The sequence below is a fragment of the Doryrhamphus excisus genome, linkage group LG1, assembly GCF_037039965.1.
Source record: "Doryrhamphus excisus strain RoL-2023G ecotype Guam linkage group LG1, RoL_Dexc_Guam_v1.1, whole genome shotgun sequence".
Lineage (NCBI taxonomy): Eukaryota > Metazoa > Chordata > Actinopteri > Syngnathiformes > Syngnathidae > Doryrhamphus > Doryrhamphus excisus.
In genome coordinates this window covers 11,011,895-11,033,441 of record NC_136357.1, presented here as the reverse complement: position 1 = coordinate 11,033,441, position 21,547 = coordinate 11,011,895, and the positions used below count along the sequence as shown (strand labels likewise).

General features: G+C 40.5%; 2 protein-coding genes across 4 annotated transcripts in view; one reads left to right on the top strand and one right to left on the bottom strand.

The window, feature by feature from the left end:
• Positions 1–3,322: 3,322 nt before the first annotated feature.
• Positions 3,323–6,361, bottom strand: LOC131130980 (ras-related and estrogen-regulated growth inhibitor-like protein). 2 transcript variants are annotated; one of them, XM_058075209.2, is made up of 5 exons: positions 6,316–6,361; positions 5,418–5,561; positions 5,264–5,317; positions 5,100–5,176; positions 3,323–3,891 (listed from the first exon to the last, which is right to left on the bottom strand). In XM_058075209.2, exons 2-5 carry the CDS (start codon positions 5,464–5,466, stop codon positions 3,460–3,462), a joined length of 612 nt encoding a protein of 203 aa, XP_057931192.2. In that variant the 5' UTR covers positions 5,467–5,561; positions 6,316–6,361; the 3' UTR covers positions 3,323–3,459. The 2 variants fall into 2 exon arrangements, with proteins under 2 accessions (XP_057931192.2, XP_078649923.1); XM_078793797.1 differs by lacking the exon at positions 6,316–6,361 and having other exon boundaries at positions 5,418–5,710.
• A 6,045-nt stretch (positions 6,362–12,406) lies between these two features.
• The window catches only part of slco3a1a (solute carrier organic anion transporter family member 3A1a), a 34,376-nt gene continuing 25,235 nt past the window's right edge, over positions 12,407–21,547 (top strand). Inside the window, exon 1 of one of the 2 annotated variants that reach the window (XM_058075207.2) lies at positions 12,407–12,546. Coding sequence is in view for 1 of the 2 variants with exons in the window: in XM_078789937.1 (XP_078646063.1) it covers positions 15,243–15,404 (162 nt within the window). In the remaining variant the exon portion in view is untranslated. Of the gene's footprint in view, positions 12,547–14,694; positions 15,405–21,547 lie in introns of those variants that run through there. The other variant, XM_078789937.1, reaches the window with a different exon arrangement.

Genomic DNA, 21,547 nt, shown 5'->3' with positions numbered 1-21,547 from the left:
TGTTCCTGATCCTATCCATCCTGGTCACTCCCAATGAGAACCTCAGGACCTTCATCTCTGCTACCTTCAGTTCTGCTTCCTGTCGTTTCCTCAGTGGTACAAACAACATGACTGGTCTCACCACAGTTTTGTATACAGGCAATATTCTCATACTTTTTTTTCCTTGTCATATTGTACAATTTTTTGTAATATTGCAACTTAATTTCCCCCACCTCATTCTTAGAATTCTATGACTATTTTGCATCAGATAATAGAAATTACCATTTTAATGGGAAAAATTTGAAAACATTTTTGTATAAGATAGTTTTTTGTATGAAGACTAAAATTTGGCCTGTGATTTAATTTGTAGTGTGCTCATAACAATCTTTGATACAATGTAACACACAATATCTACACACAGATACGGTTTGTTTTGCTTACCTTGTTTGTGTGCATGCTTGCTTCCCCATCTGTATGTCTTAGTTAAGCTGCCTCCACCATAATAAAATAAGAACAACTCCAATTAGATGAGGTAAAAGAAAATTGCATTTTGTTCTTTCAGTTGTGTCTCTTGAACATGTGCTGCCAGGAAACAGATCAGACAGAACGTGCTGCTTTCTTTAGGTGCCAGCAGGAGGACTTTGGTTGATATTGGGAAAAATCCTGTTTCAATGCAGTTTAAGTCTTTCATTTGGATTCTTTAGACAAGCGTGTATAAACTGCAAATGGAGTTGGCAGGTTATACCTGAATTACATGAAATTCATCTCCCAATCCCCTGAAACATTGAATGGATTAATGTGTTTATTTCGGACATGTATTCCAATTCACAATACGAGTAAACAAAAAGTCTGTCAACATACTGTCCAAAAAAAGCATAAGCTTATTTCATCCTACCCCTTCACATTTGCATTTTTAATTAATATTCCCACATTGTTACTCATGGTTTCTCAGTTTCACATTCCAGTGATTGTTTTTTTTATGACTTCCCTAGTATGTAGCTTCAAGTATGTAGGAGTAGATCTGGTGCAAAGCTTCTCATTAGACAGAGTGTGAAAAAGCACAACTTTGAGAGATCACATCATCATTTCAGGAATTTTCTAAAATCCGGCATGTTTGCATGATCTCGTGCCTTTGGCACCACTGGAAAAGGTGGGCGAAGGAACAACACCATTCCATGCACTCACTCTCACATGCCTGCTCAGCAGAGTCCATCAGATGACTGTAATGTGATCGCTCCTCGCAGGTTATTAATGAGAGCCGACACAATTGGTAATTTTATTCAAATAGAGTATGTGTCATTTATTTAATCCTTCTCCACAAGCCGCCACCTTGCACACAATACATGATCAAGAAAACTGTAGTAGCTGAAAGGGAAATTGCAGTAATACAACTTAATAGAAGTGAATGGACAGGTTGCTTTGTTTGAGTACACCCTTACATGTTCTTTATCTCAGGTTTTTAATTCAAACAAAAATCATTGGAAAAACGAACCTCTAAAGTCACACCGCAAATGTTGCCAGGTCTGAACTAGCATCAAACGATTAATGATGGTGTCTCTCGTCCATTCATTTTCAATGCAACCTGCGTGACATGGCAATTATTGTGATCCTTTGTATTGCCAAGCAACACAACATATTGCACAATATGCATTTGTGCATTTTACATTTTGTGCTCATGCATGTCACCATTTATTATCAACTCCTATAAAGTTAGCAGCACAAACCGGAACTCTTTCTATGCACTCGGCAGTGTGACCAACCACAGCAGAGTGGGCGCACCTGGAGGCAGGCCTTGGGTGGAATACATTAAAATGAAAGCTAAAGAAATACAGATGAATAGGTGCATATTCTGGAAGAACTATAAAGCTTTGTGTGCTGGTTATTGTGTGTAGCTGCTCTATACATTCATTTTCTGTACCGCTTATCCTCATGAGGGTCGCTGGCATGCTGGAGTCTATCCCAGCTGTCTTCGGGCGAGAGGCGAGAGGCGAGAGGCGAGAGGCGGGGTACACCCTGGACTGGTCGCCAGCCAATCACAGGGCACATATAGACAAACAACCATTCACACTCATGTTCATCCCTATGGACAATTTGGAGTCACCAATTATCCTAACATGCATGTTCTTGGAATGTGAGTACCTGGAGAAAACACACGCACACACATACATGTAGCTGTTTCATGAGTGTGCTGGATGCATGGAAGCATGTTGTGATGCAATCAGGTCAAGAGACACAGATATGGCGACCCTCAGGGGGGGCAGACAGGTCACGTTCTGCTTTGTTAACCTGTGCCTTGTTCCTGTCAGATTCCTCATCCATAAAAATGAGAAAAGTAGGGAAGGAGGGGGTGGTGATGATGGGTGTCCTGCCACCAGCTTACCTGCCATTTGACCTTACGAGCAGCTGCCTCTGATGGCTTACTGAGATGGACATCTGTCTGACACAGAGCGACAGAGGGTGAAAGGAAGAAAAGCAAATGGGCATTGTTGTTACGGGGTGGGGGGTCACAGCAAGTTTACTGGAGCAATATAACAACATTTTTAAAGGACAGATACTCTTTTGTCTTCATAATTTAAAGGAGTGTGGGAACAGGAAAATATACAAAGTGGACACAATCTAATCAAATCATCATCCATAACAATGCAAAATTGATTCATGTAATATCAGTTTTTACCTTTTTTTGTATGCTTTGGGTCCTGTCAATCAAGCTTTTGACCTATAGACATACCAGGGCAGGATTACATGAGTACTTGAGTAGGTTGTCTTCAGGCGAGAGGCAGGGTACACCCTGGACTGGTCGCCAGCCAATCACAGGGCACATATAGACAAACAACCATTCACACTCACATTCATACCTATGGACAATTTGGAGTCACCAATTAACCTAGCATGTTTTTGGAATGTGGGAGGAAACCGGAGTACCCTGAGAAAACGCACGGGGAGAACATGCAAACTCCACACAGAGATGACCGGGGGTGGAATTGAACTTGGGTCTCCAAGCTGTGAGGCCTGCACGCTAACCATTCAGTCGCTGTGTAGCCCGATTTTGGTTACATTCATTCATTCATTTTCTACCGCTTTTTCCTCACGAGGGTCGCGGGGGAGCCAATCACAGGGCACATATAGACAAACAACCATTCACACTCACATTCATACCTATGGACAATTTGGAGTCGCCAATTAACCTAGCATGTTTTTGGAGGAGAGGAGAACATGCAAACTCCACACAGAGATGGCCGAGATGAAATTGAACTCGGGTCTCTGAGCTGTGAGGCCTGCACGCTAACCACTCAATCACCGTGCAGCCCCATTTTGGTTACAATAATAATAAAACATACCTTCATAGCATTTATTGTGTCACGCATGTGAAGTCATACAGTAGGTCACTAGTACGAGTTTAACGTTTGTGTTGTTTCCTCATGTCTTCAGGCTTTGGTGGTAAAAGACGTAACATAAATCCAGTGGATGAACACAAGTCTCCTAAATGGAGTCTGTCCGTCGTCTGGCAAACACGGCTGAGACGCTCTTCACGATGTCTTTGAGGCCCATGCACGGCCTCCTGGCTCTCTGCTTGGCGTCCTTCATCCTATCCAGCAAACCGTGGAACACTGCCAGCACGCCGTGGTAGTCCTCTGCCGCCGACACCTCATAGAAGAGGCAGCCGGCGTTGAGGGCCAGGATGCGGCCCTCTTCACTCAGTACGGTCCGGCGATGGTGGAGGTCACGCTTATTGCCCACGATGACCACAGAGGGTGCCTTATTAGCGTGCATGCATCCTCTGGCGGATTTGATGGCGTGCAACAGACGGGTGACGGCGTTAAAGCTGGCACGGTCGCAGATGCTATAGGCGAGGATGAAGCTGTCGGCCCACTGGACTTTCCTTTCGAAGAGTGCCGTCTTTAAGGAGACATCCTGGCAGAAGAAGACATGGAGGTAAGCTCGCTACACGACTGACTGTATATAAAGTAATGCTTAACCCATATAAGACCCATTTCCACGTTTAGTTTTGTTTTTATCCTGCAATTGACTTCCTGATTCCCTACCAGCAAAAGTAAAAGTAAGAAAATTGCTAAGAAAAAAGGCAGAAAACAGCATGTTGTCTTATATTCATACATGCAAACCAACGCCAAACGACTTCTCCTCAAGCGAGTCAGAGCTTCTCTTCCTCTCATTCACACACACTGCTGTGACATGGGGGGAAATATTTAGCCCAAAACATCTTACAATCGGTTCTAAGCGGTAATTAAAAAGTGAAAAAATACATAGAATCAACTTTTTCCATGGGCGGCACGGCGGTCTAGTGGTTAGCGCACAGACCTCACAGCTAGGAGACCAGGGTTCAAATCCACCCTCTGTGTGGAGTTTGCATGTTCTCCCCGTGCATGCGTGGGTTTTCTCCGGGTACTCCAGTTTCCTCCCACATTCCAAAAACATGCTAGGTTAATTGGCGACTCCAAATTGTCCATAGGTATGAATGTGAGTGTGAATGGTTGTTTGTCTATATGTGCCCTGTGATTGGCTGGCGACCAGTCCAGAGTGTACCCCGCCTCTCACCCGAAGACAGCTGGGATAGGCTCCAGCACCCTCGTGAGGAAAAGCGGTAGAAAATGAATGAACTTTTTTCGTGCTTTGGGTACCATAACAAAAAAAATAAATAGAGGAATGGATTGCTTTTGTATTTTATACTGATATATCGCTCATTTTTAGCTCATTTTTTCCATTGTTGGTTTTCCCTGTTTTATAGGGAACTCATTGGAGTAGTTTTGATCATTTTTAATACTAGCATTCTCATTTATATAATACTTGTATGTCCGTTTAATATACTTTTTTTCATTGTAAGTTATCTTTGTGTTTGCCTGAGTTAAATGACTTTTCTACTGCCTTACATTAAAGTTTAAGGTACCAAATTAGGTCCTTTAGCCAAAAGATTGCTGGTACGTCTAAGATTATAGCTCAAAAACCTATAAAACTCTCTCATAAATATATGAGGTAGCCAAAACCTTAGAAACAGCTGTCAGTATGATACAGTGCAGGTGATTTAACATATTATTAAATGGATATCTTATGAATTAATATAAGTGTAGGTATATTTTGTGAGATACTACCTATAGTGTCCTTACCTGAGAATAAGGTGAATCCCAAATATTAACAGCAATTTCCCTCCCATCTACAATGAATTGGTGAGTGTAGATGGATTCTGAAAGACATAATCATAATTATAGTCATAATGAAAGTCACTTTTACATGATAAGGTGTCAATGTTATTAGTAATCAAAACGCATACCAATGTCTCCATACTCTCCTATGAATCTCCTTGTCAACAGACGAACAGTCAGTGCTGCAGGACAAAAACAAGTTAAAAATAACAATAATAAACATAATAATAATAATGCAAATATAGTACATAACAGTGGAATATGGATGTTTATTTTTTTTACCTGATTTGCCCACACTCTCTGTACCCATGACAACTATATTAGCTTCCATGTTGAGTGGAGCAGATATGAGAGTCCACTCAGCTCCATGAAGGTACTGTGCATGCAATGTTCTCTGCTTGCACTGCTGGTCCCATTAAAGCAGCTCTGCACATGAGGGGGAGGGGCTTGGCTCATGTCGTGCGCATGCCTCCTGTCCTGTGCACACGTGTTCTTCAAGGAATTCTGTAATTTCTAGATCATTATCTAGGTCATGTGGTTTGCTATAGTGGGGTTTTATTGTTTTAATTAAATGTCAGGGGGGTTGCTGGTGCATTGACAAAAATATTATTTCATTATAAAGAAATGTGTGGAACAGCAGACTGTTATTTATTGGGTTAGTTTTTTATTTTTTTGTGTCCGAGAGTTTTTGTTTGGAAAGGCAGATGATAAATAATAATTTTGGTTGTTTTTTTATGTCAATTCAACTTTTTTTGTAAAGTTTGTCGAATTCTTTTTTTCCTCGAGTGTCGAAAATAATAAGTTAGCCCTCAATAGGATATGTTATTGTTCAATCAACAATAATGTGTTTTACAGGTGGACATAAAAATATAAGTAAACGCATCGCGTTTTATAAATGTTTTTTTGTCAATCACTGGTTGAAATTATATCTCATTAAACAAAATATATGAACTCAAAATCTGTCACCATTACAGTATAACATTTTCTCAGTCAACAAAAAGGCTTACCAATAATGTAATCTTGCTAGTTAACACAAGCATCATGTTGTATACATATGTAACACTGTCATTTCTTACTTTCATACTTGATACTTTCTTAAATAAAAGTTTATATAATTTGCTAAATCAACACTGACTGCTTTTGAAATCCGGTTTGTGTTTATGAAAATAAAAAAAACAACCGCTTGAGGGCAGTAGACTTCAGGAAACTCCATCATAAGCGATGACCGGACGCTGATTGGCTGATTGGGTACAAGGTTGCAGATAATTGGCTGTACATTCTTACACCCGCCTACCCAGACTTGCTGAATGATCCTTAAATGTCTCTATTGATCATTGTGACTTGGGAGGTGTCGGGTGACTGAACACCATCAACATTCCTTAATAATAATAAGTGTATTTATTAATATAAGGGCTATGCAGGTGCAAACATGATTAAACTTTTTATGCTAAGTACTCTGACTCGTATGTATTTAGGTTAATGCCTGCAAAAGGTAACGTGTACATTAGAAGCACATTATTTGCATGAGAAGTAGTTCTATAGCCCCTCCTACAGCCTTTCCACTGCAGCACTGTGTACCTCTGCAAGTAAATCTTCTTATGAGCTTAACACACACACACACACACACACACACCTACTGTGTCTTCCATTTTCAGGGGGCAATAAGGAAATTAACTGTCCTCATGACAGAAGACACTGCAGAGGAGATCTTATTTAAATGTACGCCTGATCATGGAGGACAGGTTTTCTTTGCACATTGTGCTGACTTGATTGCAGAGCACGTATAGAGGATCTTTGAGTCGCGTTTTTGCAACACTGCATCCTTATAGGGGATCTTTGACAAACGCTTTGAACATTAGGCGCTTAAAAACAGCAAATCATTGTAATATAGATGATCTTTGATTTGTGTTTTTGCAGTAGGTGCTCAACAAACAGCACAGCACTTTTACTCCTCACATTAAATACTTTAGATTTTCAAGTTAGGTGAGATGCCAACAATAGCAGTGGATGCTTTGATGTCATCTTTGGAGGGGGAATTCACTTGCCAAGCATCTTGCCAGAAGTGGAATCTCATCGCACCGCGTAGGTTTGTCCTGAAAATATCCCGAAGTCAGGATCATCCATGCTTGGTTTAAGAGCACACAAGAGATATTTATCTTGCTCCCCACCAGCTTTATTATATGTATGTAGGTTGTCTAATGGAGTAAATGTTATGTAACAGCAAAACTTTTACACCACTTTCGCACCCAAAGAAGAGATAAAAATGTGAGTTGAGACTTGGAAATCAACGCAGGTTCGTGGGGGTATGCTGGAGCCTAGCCTAGGGTTTTATTCATAGCATCCTTTTTCAAAATGCATTAATACTGTAAAAAATATCCTGAACCAAAGTGACACTCTACCTTGAATATCGTTTGCTTTACTTGAGAGGCTATGACGTCACTTTCAGAAGAGACTGAGTTGTCATGAGTGGCGCCATGAAGTGAATATAATTTTTGGAATTTAGCATTCGGGTTCAAAAATATATAGACTAGATAACATATCGAAGCAAAGTTGATGGATTATGTCAGGGACCCTATAACCAACGCCAATGAGACACAAACTCATCATTCTAATATAGCACGCCAACAGGAAACAAGGAAAGGGTGTGAATGTTTGCTGCATGCTTTGAATGGGAAGGTAGTACCAACTGGTGGATTTCTTCTTGAAGCCTTCTATACGTTCAAGAAAAAAGTTGTATGTTTTTATGGCAGTAAAATCCACTCAATTTGTCATTTTCAGCATCACAATTGACCAGCGTCATAATTCCTTCATCACACATTTTGTCTGTCTCTCTGTTTCTACTTAGTTGTTGCTGTTTTTGTGCCCTTCAAAACCCGTTGGTGATAGTGGATGGTTGCCAGTCCGAGTAGCCCAATTAATAATTCTATACCTTATCAAACTCACTTTACTTTATGTTGTAGATTGTTGCATAAGATTTGCATAAGCTTCCACTTCACTCGGCGGTGAAGGGAAAATTTGGGGGAAATTAATTGGGTTTTTTTTTTAGTTTTAAATGAATGTGAAAGTGAACTTATTTGACTGACTTACAATGCAATCATTCTCTTTGTGACTGAAGTGGTTGGCTGTCTGCAGATAAATAGAATAAAACAGTATTGGAGATGAATACAGTAAGTAAGTTTGGACTCAAACTGGCAACTCCATGGTGAAGTCATGAATCAAAGTGGATGTTTGACTGAAGCTTTGTTTCGCAATAGGCGAGGTTCTTCCACAATGTTGGTTTCTTTTTAAAAGGAACATTAACCTTTCCATCTGCATGGATGATAACAGCAGCAGCAGAAGCGTTTTGCTCCATTTTCAAAGGATATATTTTAGTCGCTGACATTTTGATTGGGAGAGTTTTTTTGGCATGGAGCATGGTGGAACGCTGACTAATTGGGCTCAGCATTGAAAAGGTTCTGTGCCACTGGAGGGTCTTCTGTGGATGAGATTAATTCATGCGACAGAAGAGATCATTCACTTGCAAAGGGATGAGATGATCATGTGCTCGCCGATCACTACATTTCATGACGTTGTTGTTTTTTGAATATCATTTAGCATCCTAGTTCTAAGAAAACATCAAGATCGTTTTCCCTCTCACGTCACACCAAAAAACATTTACTAGATAAATAACAAATGTTCGGTTTTAAGGTCTCTGTTGGCTTCATTTTTGGTAGGCTACAGTAAGGGAGCAGATTGCAAAACAAAAAACGGCTTAGATTGTGGGAAGTGCCAACTTCTAGCAGGTAACTCCATAACAATTCTTCAATATCCGCTCATCACCAGTGCATTTGTAGAATATTCTCACAGAAAAAAATACTTAAGAAACATGACATAAAACTCACTTATGTGTAGAGCATGAAATATTTAGATAACATTTTCCACAGTAAATGCATGTTCACTCTTGCAAGGCACCATTTGGAGCATATGGCCACCAATGTTCCCTCTAAGGCATGGACATGCACAGAAAGTCCTTGCAGTGCAACAAAATCCAACCTGAAGTGTAACTAAAATAAACACATTTATATATATTTATATATATTTTGCAATGCAGCTCCATGAGTGACAACACAACCTGTGCTGGGTTAGTGCGGTTTTGTGCAAGTTTGTGCTGCTTTAGTTTTTTATGTTTTTGACTCCGCCCTCCCTCACATTTGTTTCCTATTCCTAAAGACGCCACCATCAGGCACAAGTGGTTGGAGTTCCTGAAGCGCAAAAGCACTTGCTAATAGCCGTTTCCCACCACAATTAGTGGCCACATTCAGTTATCGATGCTGTAGAAAACCGAATGCTAAAATGCTAAAGATACTGACCATTGAGAAAAGTAACCTCTTTTCTTGAGCGACGTCTCTACTTCCGGATCGTATTTGGGATCCAACACATATGGCTGTATGTTAAAAGCAACATTTTTAAATGAGGCAGGCCTTGGGTGGAATACATTAAAATGAAAGCTAAAGAAATACAGCTGAATAGGTGCAGATTCTGGAAGAACTATAAAGCTTTGTGTGCTGGTTATTGTGTGTAGCTGCTCTATACATCCATTTTCTGTACCGCTTATGCTCACTCACGAGGGTCTCTGACATGCTGGAGTCTATCCCAGCTGTCTTCGGGCGAGAGGCGGGGTACACTCTGGACTGGTCGCCAGCCAATCACAGGGCACATATAGACAAACAACCATTCACACTCACATTCATACCTATGGACAATTTGGAGTCGCCAATTAACCTAGCATGTTTTTGGAATGTGGGAGGAAACCGGAATACCCGGAGAAAACACACAGGGAGATGACCGTGGGTGGAATTGAACTCGGGTCTCCTAGCTGTGAGGCCTGCGCGCTAACCACTTAATCACTGTGCAACCCAACTCCATACAAAGGGCTGAAAATGACCATAATTTGTCCCCTTTCATGCAGCAGGAGTGGGACATTGTGAAGTAATAAGTTACATTCAGGATCATTACATTTGCACAATTTAACATGTCCAAATAAAGATAAGAAGAAGTGAAGCTTATTTACTGTATGTAGTATAATGCCCTAAAGCAAATTTTCTTTTTTTTCCAAGTTAAAAATAATCTACAGTAAATTTTCTATCCAGGTTCTATTAACAGGTCACAGTAAGCCGGACCCTATCCCAGCTCGTCCCTTCACTGCTTGCTAAGAAAGTACATATAACTCGTTTAATTCAAGGTGTGAAGAAAGAAATGGGTGAAGGTGAAATGGTGTCTTTATTTGCCCTCTGTCTTGCAGTGTTCCAAATGTGTCAGATTACAAGAGCATTCTCCTTTAGGTCACCTCATGGTTATTCTTTTATCACGCAATGGGTATAATACTAACATGGCTAAAATAAGACTTTAGACACGTTCAGGAGATAATGAAGACTCAATTACATGAAAAGCGGTGCATGCTGGTCTTTCTCAACATCTCACTCATCCTGTAATTCTAAAGGTGTTAGTGTGAAAGCTTCCTTCCTGCCAGGGAAATGACATGCTAATGAGCTGCACTCCTCACAGCTGTCTAATGAGAGCTTTCCAATAGAAATGGCCGCCGATGATGGATGCCTTCAGTCTTATCAGCTGCAAAGCGCCCGATATCAGCGCTGCTGCACAAATGATCTTAATGCTTGGCTGTGAAACGTCTCAATCTGTCTTTGTCCGCAGACGGGCAAACACTCATGCACTCTGTGGATAGAATAAACAATTTGAACAAACAACTTCCAGTCAATGCTAGGAGATGTTTATCTGTATGATAGTTTTCGAACAATCACTAAATCTCAGATACTGTCTCACATTTTAGCACTGTTTTTATAACTTGTTAGGACATACCAAAACAATAACAAAGTCTCGTGCAGGAAAACTACAAAGAAATTAAAAGTGTTAAAAAGTCATATTTGATATCCAGTTCTTTTTTGTATGGACCTTGATTGTCTTATGAGTGGTTAGCGCGCAGACCTCACAGCTAAGAGACCAGGGTTCAATTCCACCCTTCACCCTCGGCCATCTCTGTGTGGAGTTTGCATGTTCTCCCCGTGCATGCGTGGGTTTTCTCCGGGTACTCCAGTTTCCTCCCACATTCCAAAAACATGCTAGGTTAATTGGTGACTCCAAATTGTCCATAGGTATGAATGTGAGTGTGGCTGGCGACCAGTCCAGGGTGTACGAAGACAGCTGGGATAGGCTCCAGCACCCCCGCGACCCTCGTGAGGAAAAGCGGCAGAAAATGAATGAATGAATGATTGTCTTATAGTCTTTACACTGCTCAAAAAATGTCCCTTTCTCAAAAGGAGAACATTCAAATTTGTGTTAAAAAAAAAAAAAGAAAAAGGGTATTCTAGGAAAGGAAAGGACAGTAGAAATAACAGCAGGCTCATGTTAGAAAATAAGTACATGCACGTGTCCTGTTGCATCATAAATCGTCCCTCAGGAGAAAAACTAGAGCATGTTGCTTTGAATGTTTGTCTCCCTGAGTTGCGCAGACGCAACGGCCACACGCTGGCCTCACGATTGATACCAGTGTAAAAATAGATGAGTGGGAGATGATAGGCCTTTTTAAAATGTAGAACAGACAGCAGCATGCTATATTTAGACGGGACACAATTACGCCACAGTTTGGCCATGGAAGCTGCAAATGCCACTTGGCTTGCCGTAGAAATGTTCAGTTGCTGCCCTGCACATACAGTATGCGACCCTGCTGCCTTGATTACTCTTCCTCTTGTCAATGCTGCGAGTGAGAGCTGAGAGCTGACAAACGTTTTCAACCGCAGACATAAAAGGCCCTCTGACGACAACCAGCATGCACAGATGGCCACTAATTACATGGCAGTCTTAAAAGATTGTCATTTTGGTAGATCCATGATGAAACTGAAACCACAAACTCACTCACAGTGAATCGACTTTCAGAAACACATCAGTGGATTTCTTAACAGTAGATTGAACTTTGGCCTCTGCTTCACAATGTCTCTGCAGGTAAAAATTCCAGCTTTGCAACACCTGAGGGCAACATGGACCGGGCCTATTTTATTTCATTTTTTGCCTGAACATGCTGTAGAAATCGTAGATGGAGCCAAAAATATGACACAACATGTATTACTGCGGCTTTAAGGTTATAATGATGAGAGAGGAGTGACTCAATCTCAGCTTTTATCCTTCAAGTCTATGGTTGTAGAGAGAATTACTTTAAGTCTTACATCTTATGATATAACTTTGATGTTGACAATACATATGGAGACAATGAAATGTAGTGGAATGAGGTTAGTACCACAAGTGGAAACATCCATTTTCTTACCCGGGTCAAGGTTGCAGAGGCAACAGTCTCCTTTAGGAAGTCTCTGGTCATCTCTTCCAGTTCCACCAGAGGGACTCAGAGTCGTTCCTAGACCAGGTGAGACATTATTAGGTTTGCCCTGGAGCCTGGTTCCAGCTGGACATGCTTGGAGGCATCTGGACTAGAGGGCTGAGCCACCTCAACTGTCTCCTCTTGATGTAAAGGAGCAGTGGCTGGACTCCGTAAGCTCCGTATGACCAACTTCCCCACCCTATCTCACAGGGTCAACTGGTGAATCAGTCGGTACTGCCTGTACTTCCAACCTTCTATCACTGGAAGGTTGAGATACTTCAGAGATACTTGAACTTGAAGTAGACCTCACTCCCATTCTGAAAGGTACAAATTTCTAGAGTTGGTCCAGTGTTGCACAGCCAGGACAATAAACACATTGCACCTCTGGTCAGGTACCCTTCTCTCCAGCATTCCGGGAAAAAAAATTCCCAGGAAGGCTGAGCCGGCGTGTGAGCCTACTGTCGTCGGAAAAAACACCCTTCGGTCACCCTTCTTTATAATTGGGTCCACCTCCCCCAGTCTGGTAGGTACTGTTTCCAACTTCCATGCAATGTTGAAGACATCTATCAACCAAGACCCACAACAGAGCCTTAAAGAATGAGAGAGATGTTCTTATTTTCAAGAGAAACATTTTTAGAATTTGAGAAAATCTGTTGTTGATTTTTGATGAAAATGGTGAGGTTTTTTTGTGGGGGAAAAATGTGAAATTGAGAGTATATTTTTGATGAAAAATTCAAATATCTGTGAAATCTGTGTTTTGAATACCTTTTAAAATCTATGTATTTGAGGGAAAAAAGTCACATATTTTCAAAAATAAGTTGGTTTTATTGAAAAGGAATGAAAAACAGTTGAATATTTTTCATTTCAGTCATTGTCCTGTCCTTGGACAACCAAAACAGGAGCCTGTCCTGTGAATGGCTTCCCTCTGACACCCATTCCGTTCATAACTTTTATGGACTGGATTTCTAGGCATCTGCACAAATGTTTTTACATACATACACATATTCTGTTGCTACAACACAGTAAGTGCATGTTACTCCCGGTTAGCTCAGAGACATCCCCAGCTTCCTCCCTCAGTTTCTCCCAGCAGACAGGCGGGGCTTCTTTTCCACAGTCCACACCCTTTTCCAAATTCTAAAAATAGCATGCACTTCTGCAAGCAGAACAATCCTCTATTCAAACATTCTTGCCAAAGGTCTGAGGTGTCTCCACCCTGGTCCACCTCACTCATGTTTCTAAACATCTACCGCATGTGTGTATGCATGGGCAAGTTTATTGTCATATAGATAAGCAGGAAAGAAACTGTTTACATCTTTACTCTATTCATAGACAATATTTTGGCTTTGTTGTGTTGTTAACAAGAATTAGACACAAGTTGCTTCATTACCATTAAGTGAAAATGCACTGGATTCCGACAATGACATGTGGTCCGAAAAGTAGTTCCTGACAACATTAATGTTAAAAAACGTATTTCTTATCAATACATTATAGCGTAACATAACACAACACAACACAACATAACATAACATACGGTGGCTAGTGACTTATTGTAATAATAATAAATCACTTCCTGTCCGCCACCGATTCTGCTTCTGCAGTAAACTGTCTTAAAAGGGTTATTTTATCTAATTACATCTACTATTGTAATAAGAATGTACAGGTGACTATATGGGTCATGTCTTGATGGCTTTAATAATGTTAACAAACATATGTAGAAGATTGTAATCAGATTTTCTGCCTGCCATAACGCTGAAAAACCAATTAACCGGGATAAAGAAGGTATTACTGTATAGTACTATTGACTTGGGGTAAACCGTCTTTAAAGTCATATTTTCTTCTAGTACTTTTTTCTTGAAAAAAAAATGGTTAGAGAAAAAATGTTACACCGTTTTGAGAGCGGACAGAATTTTTGAAAGAAAAGTTGTACATTTCCATGAAATCAGACACGTTATCAAAAAAGGTTCTATATTTTTAAGGAAAAGCTATATTTTTTCAAGAAAAAAGTTTCAGAAAATGTTTTATTTTTTTTTAAGAAAAAAAGTAGCACAATTTTACATACAAATGTTTTTTCAGGAAAAAAGTATATATAAGCTATTTTTTCAACAAACAAATCGGTGATTTTCGTACGTGTAAATTACTTTGTTAATTGACGTCTGGTGACGTAACAATCACGTGACATGTCCTTACGTCACACAGCTCCTTAAACATACGGGACATAGACAAACTTTTCTTTTGTAACTTTTTTAGTCCTCGCTCAGATTAAAACATATACTTTCTATTTTCCAACCAGCTTCAACCAGTCTGGGCACCCGCCACGCCGAACATCAGGACCCGCGAATGAGCCTCTAAGGGGGCGGAGAGACGTCCGAGAGCAGACAAGCTAGTCAGAAAGAGAAGTTGACACCGGGAGCCGAGCCTCCACGGCGGCGGGCACTTATCTCACTCCGGGGCTGTACGCGCCTACCACAGATTCTTCACGCACTCATGGTCGTCTTGTGTCAGCCTCCTGGAGCTCACACGTTCGAGCGTGACGACGACGACGACGACGACGTGGAGGAAGAAGAAGAAGAAGAAGAAGAAGCGATGTTTAGGTGCAACCGTGGAGGAGTTCGGACTTAGCTTCCTCGAGTGACTTTGGAGCGATACAAGCCAGGGGAGTTTCGGATGTAGTAGCCCCGAACGAGTTACTACCTGTCCTGCGTGTTCCTCGCTCTGCTGAGCCGGAGGAAGGTGAGGTGGGCATGCAGGTGAAGAAGCACCGGGAAGAGTCGGACCGGGGCGGCGGGACCATGCTGGAAGTGGACGTCCCACGTAAAAAGACCTCCTGCTTCTCGAATATCAAGATATTCCTCATTTCGGAATGTGCGCTCATGTTGGCACAAGGCACCGTGGGAGCATACTTGGTGAGTGGGGTAGCTAGGGTCCCACTGCACGCCTGGTGCCTGGGGGGCTCCATAGCATTATTTAGTGACAAGGATAAGTCTAAGGTAGAATACTCCCTATAGGGTATATTGTTGACTTGAAGGTGTCTTTTTGCACCCTTTTGTAGTAATGTATACAAAAGTAGTACCTCCCCAGTGGAAAAACCCCATTGTACCTCTAAAGCAGGGGTTTCCAATACATGGATCATGACCAATCTACAGCTCACCTCCTGTTTACCAAAGGGTCAAGGAGTTATCTCAATTAAGTATTATTTTCACAGTGAATAATGCTAATTGCAGATTTCTAAGTGAAAGATACTGATTATCAGTTCTTAGACGCGTGCTATGAGATAACGTTATCAAAACACTGAGATCTCAGAGTTTGTGCGTTTTAAGTTGGTGCCGATTATACAACATAAGTGGCACCTGACACTTTATTTTGGCTACACTCCTTATAGCTACATTTTGAGGATTGATGCTGCTTTTATATCTGAAATAATTATTGATAATAGTTGGCTGCATTCTTGAGTGAAAGGGCGTGACTAAACAGTCATTTTAAACTTCTAAGATTAACAGTTTTTTTCGGAAGCCAGATTAAAAAAAAGGCATTATTTGTGCCCATTTCATTCAAGGTCACACAGTATGGTCATCCACTTCTATACCTTTAGAAGTGTTGATTAAAACATAAACCACTGATTGAATCAGAATCAGAATCAGAAAAGGTTTATTGCCATGTATGATCAAACACATACTAGGAATTTGTTTTGGTATAGTAGGTGCAGACACATCTATTAAAAAAGAATGAAAAATACAAAATATGAATATACAAAATACTAAATTTTGTATTGATTGAAACACTGCAAAAATATGGTTTTATATATTTTATATTTTATTTTATGCTACAAGAGGCTGTTTCCTAATCTAAACTCTTAAACAGTGTAATCATTCCGTGCAGAGTGACCCGTCTCCTGTAGGTACGTTCACTGGGGGGAAAAAAACGCTTTAATTGCCACAAATGAACATAGAGTAGGTAAAAATGATATAGTTTTGAGAGAAAAAAAACATCCTCAAGGAAATAAAGTCTCTCTTGGATTTTTTTTTTCCAAGAGGCTTATTTTGTCAAAGGCTTATTTTCAAGAAAAACTTTGGATAAAAAAATGCTTTAAAGATGCAAGCACTGAAGCACTGCACATAATATAGAATTAACCTCAATTTGCACAAATGAACTCTGACTGAACTTTTACTATTTCTGAAACCTACAGGACCTTTTATAATGTAATAAAAGAGGCTTCAGACACCTGTTCAAACATAAACATGGGACAATTACTTGGACAAACACCATAACTTGACCCTCCATGGCTATAGCTTTTGTCATTAAACCCAACATGTAAAAAGTAATCCTACAAGAGCTATCTCTGTATTAGTTCTGTAGTCCTTGCTGTCAGTGCGTCGCCAAACCTAGCTATCATGGCGCCGTTGTTTTGGCCAATCTGATAATTAGCACAAGACACCTAACACACTGTGACTGAGCACACAGTCAAATGTTGCAGAAGTGCACTTTAAACTAAGAGTTTATTTGTCATCTAAATTAGAGAGTTATCTTAAACCAGCGATTGTTAGTTATTTTTGTCATTTCAAGGGACAGTTTGAAATACTAGAGAAACTGATATCTATTCATCTATCTGTACTGTATAGACTGTACTTGAAAGTGAAACCAGGAAAATGCAAAATGGAAAGCATACAAGCATATTCAACAGTCAAATTGTATGTTGAGTACTACATTTTGCCAGGGCTGCACTAAAAGGACAGTTCCCCGTGCCCCCACAGTGTTTCTCAATAATTTCCTGTACTAGGGTACCGATATAATTTCACACCCCTCACGATTTGAAATATTATTATTGGATCATTTATTCATTTAATCAGAAAAAAATCATTTATATTAAGTTGTAATCTCCTATAGAGCAGATACACACAATAACCCGCAGAGAAAACATTTTTGCAGAATCTGCACCTATTCCATCTTTGGTCTGTTTTAATTTATTCCACACACGGGCCGCCTCCAGGCATGCCCACTCCACTGTGATTGGTCACACGCCCAAAGTGCTTCCTAACTATGAACCATATAAGCACGTCCGCCCCTCTGTGATGTCACAAAGGAAAGGTTTTACCACACCTTTTCAAACCGAGCCATTTCAGTCATCCCAGACTTTCAGGGCTCACTTCCAAATGCGCAAACCTCATTATCTGAAACTTTGGCATCATTTAACACAAGAATACAACATTCTAACTATTTTTCTAGGTCAGAAAAGTGGAAAAAGCAAAGAAAAAGCATAGATCCCTATTAAAATGGTTCTGTAGTCATTCCTGATTAAGGCTAGTGTAAGGAGGCGGTGTAAAACTGGCTCATTTATCATTACCCTGAATCCCTTTTCATTAAAAAAAAATAAAGAACAAAAACGGCTTACTGAATTTAAGATTAACATGTTAAATTTATTTAAGATTAACATGTTAAATTTCACAAAATCACAATGACACACGGCTGAATGGCTCAGCAGATGTGCACGTTAGAATTTCATGGTGCTACGCTACAGAAATTGGAGATTGGTGGGAATCAGGGTTAAAAAGTACTTATTTTTGACATGCAAGATCTTATTTTGTACCCGTTCAGTCTTTGTTTTGTAACTCCTGCTCTCATCGTTACTCTATTTTGCTTATCTTAAAGGAAACCTGCACTTTTTTGGAATTTTGCCCATCATCCACAATTCTTTTGTGAAACATGAACACGTTTCTCGCTACAAAGACTCTACAAGATGCTTGTCGTTGTTGACAGAAGTAGCATAAGCTCCTGGGCTACATTTGTGCGCCTGTGGAAGACATTTCGGTAATGTTTTAAATAATCAAAATACGGCAAGATACTGTATGCATGATCACAGCATGTACGTAAATTAAACAATAAAACATTGTTAGTGCTTTGTAGTCAAAATCGGTACCTCAAGCTCATGCTAACTTGTTTTCTTTCGTTAGAATGCACAGAAAAGGGAAAGAAATGTGTTAATGTTTCACAGAATTGCGGATGAATTACAAAATTACAAAAAAAGTGCAGTTTTCCTTTACGTAATCTGTAAAGCAATCTATTCCAGACGTAAAATGAAACAACAAACTGAAAGTACTTCTGTTTCAATGTCTACTTGCTGAAGCAAAGTCCCTGAGCATGGAATGCTATGTCCCCTTGTTGGTCTCTGCGATGTCACACGACTGGGTGAGGTTTATTTTGTTGCCGTGCAACATCCTAAACACTTTCCCCGAGTTCTAGGTCTCCTCCTAATATGCAATCCACTTTTTTTCCCCCTTCCTTGGTAATTTATGTTGGTTCCTGGAAGGCTGTCTGGTCTATGTCAAGAGTAGAAGTGCACTAGCATGTTTAACCTGTAAAAGGAACTCATGCATAGTGCTTCCAGTGCTAAGCTGAGAGCTGCTGAAGCTGTCAGTCACACACATTTCCTGCTCAGGCCTTCTTCCTTAATGGGATGAGATCTGGTGTGACGAGATGATGGCTTCCTCAGCTGCACTAAAGCTGTCGTGTCAACAGGTTGCTCCTCAGCCTTGGCATGATTTCTAAGAACAGAATGAGACGTCACCGTTTCGAGATCCCACCCAGCCAGTCAGCCACCTGTTAATGTGGACTTATTCAATGCGGGAAAGCGACGTCGCAGCTTGTTCGACTTGTTTTATGCTGACATGCGCCGCTCCCACCAATGAGCCTCTCTGCGCCGTGATGTCTTACGAAGGTCGCAGCAGCAGAGAGCAAGAACAATGCACTGTCAATTCTACTTTGTCAAGGTCACAGAGGGGAACTAATACGACACCTTTCTGTCTCGTACTTGGTCATCTCTTGTACTTGAACATGTCAAAGTCCTATTCTATGGATATTTCTGCAGTGAAACAGGCCAGAAATACAATGAACTAAACGCTAAAGTGTAAAAATAAGTCTTAAGTCGGGACGTAAACATCAGCGCTAATATCGGCAGGTAGAGCATTCCAAAATGGAGCCTGAATAGAAAAGGCTCTATAGCCTGTATACTTCTTTCTGGCTCTCGGGATTGTCAAAATACCGCCATGTTGGGAGCGTAGCTTTCAGGGCGGCTCATAGAGTACCACTAGATCAACCAAATAGGACGGTGCCAATACACGTAGCTTTTTGGAGACAAGTAACAGAATTGCATCTCAAATGAACTGGGAGCCAGTGCAAGTTTGCTAGTGCTGGAGAGATATGGTCAAATTTACGCATCCTTGCGTGGAGTCATGCTGCGGCATTTTGAACTAACTGCAGGCTTTTATAACTCGACATTGAAAGGCCAGAAAGCAGCACATTACAGTAATCAAAGCCGGACATGACATCACACAAACATCACAAACTGTTAATATTACACAAAACTCCGGGTCGCTACAGTATCATACTTTCCTGTAGAAAATAGTTTGTTTCTTTCTTTTGACTTTTTTCCTTAGGGATTTGCCACAGCGGATCTTTTTTTGAGCGACATACTGATTTTTGGCCCTTTTAAATTCCGGATGCCCTTTCTGACGAATACCGATGGTGCTTACATATATATACAATCAACAAAAATGATATTGTAGCAACCCAGTCTGTGAAGCGGCAAACGTGTCAGGCACCCGATTTAAAAAAACAAAAAAAACTGCTACAGTATATAACATGAATGAAATGCTGTCATCGTGAGGAGAAGGAACGTTCGTGCGTGTAAGTATTTCCTCGGCAGACTGCTCAGTCGTGTCACAAAATCATAATAAACACAAAACAATGCCCTCCCGACGTACACCGATTGAAATGATAAACGCCGGTGAAAGTTGGCTCAATCTCCTCTTCCAGAGTGTGAATGGAAGCTAGCATGGTTAGCTTGTGTGGTTGTTTGTGCGCGCGACTCAGGCTCGATGAGTATATTTTCACCAGGTTGTGTTTTACGGCTTTAATATAAGGAAGGTTTTACAGTGCTTGGTGATGAAGTGCAGTTTCTAAGTGGGGAAAAAATAGTACATTTGTATTTGTAAGTACATTTGTTTTTGAACGCTGCTCGTCTTAGCCGTAAATAAACATTCTCCTCACATGGAACATACTGTACATGCGTGACTGTCCTTGAAAATAAGAGCTCTATAATACAACTATTGTTATACCGTTGTCATTCTACATTAAAATGATGATTTAATGTATCAATTTTACAATACTTGTTTACAATTGTATAATACAGCTTGACTCTTGGACGGTTCTATTTACATTTAGTTCATTTTTTCATGTTTCAGAAGGGAAAATATATTAATATAAAAATCTAAACAAATTGTAGCTCCAGTGTCATGTTTGACCTCAGATGTTCTCCAGTACATTTATACCAGGAAATGAATATGAAAGGAAGTTAAACTCAATTTAAGTCAAGCTAATTTAATCAACTCCTTTACAATGCTGATTTGAAGCCATCTGCATTTGGCTCCATAAAGGAACCATCCATCCATTTTAATCCTATTCAAGGTCACGTGGGGGGGTGCCAGAGCCTATCCCAGCAGAGAGCGTCTATAAAGATCTAGCAGAGGTCAATTCTACATTTAAACAAGTTCTACTCCACTCCAAAATAACCACGTACATTACATCAGAACAGTGGAAAAATGTTCCAAGTAAAACCACAAGTTGGATGAGCCACTGAGAGAATGGAAAAATCCCGATTCCAGTCCCAGGGACAGTTTGGGAGTGATTTGAAAATAGCCTGAGAAACGTTTTGGTGTGTCAGTGGTTCACACGGTGCAGACACACACACACACACACACACTCAAGTAAAAACAACTTGATGCAAACTGATTGAGGCTTTACTGTGGAATGTCATGAAGTTTTTGATGGTGTGATTGGCTGGTGTATGGATGCCAGCTGGTGAAAGGCTTGAGATGAGCTGTTCCACACATCTAAGCCATGGAAATAAAAAGTATGACTGGCCAGCTAATGGGAAACAAGCCTGTTGGCAGCAATGCACCAGTGTGGAACAACTGATCTGCTTGTTATTCATGGTAGTCCAATGGAAAAGCTGCGTGACCGATTATGAAAGCCTAGGCAAGCACATGGCAATGTT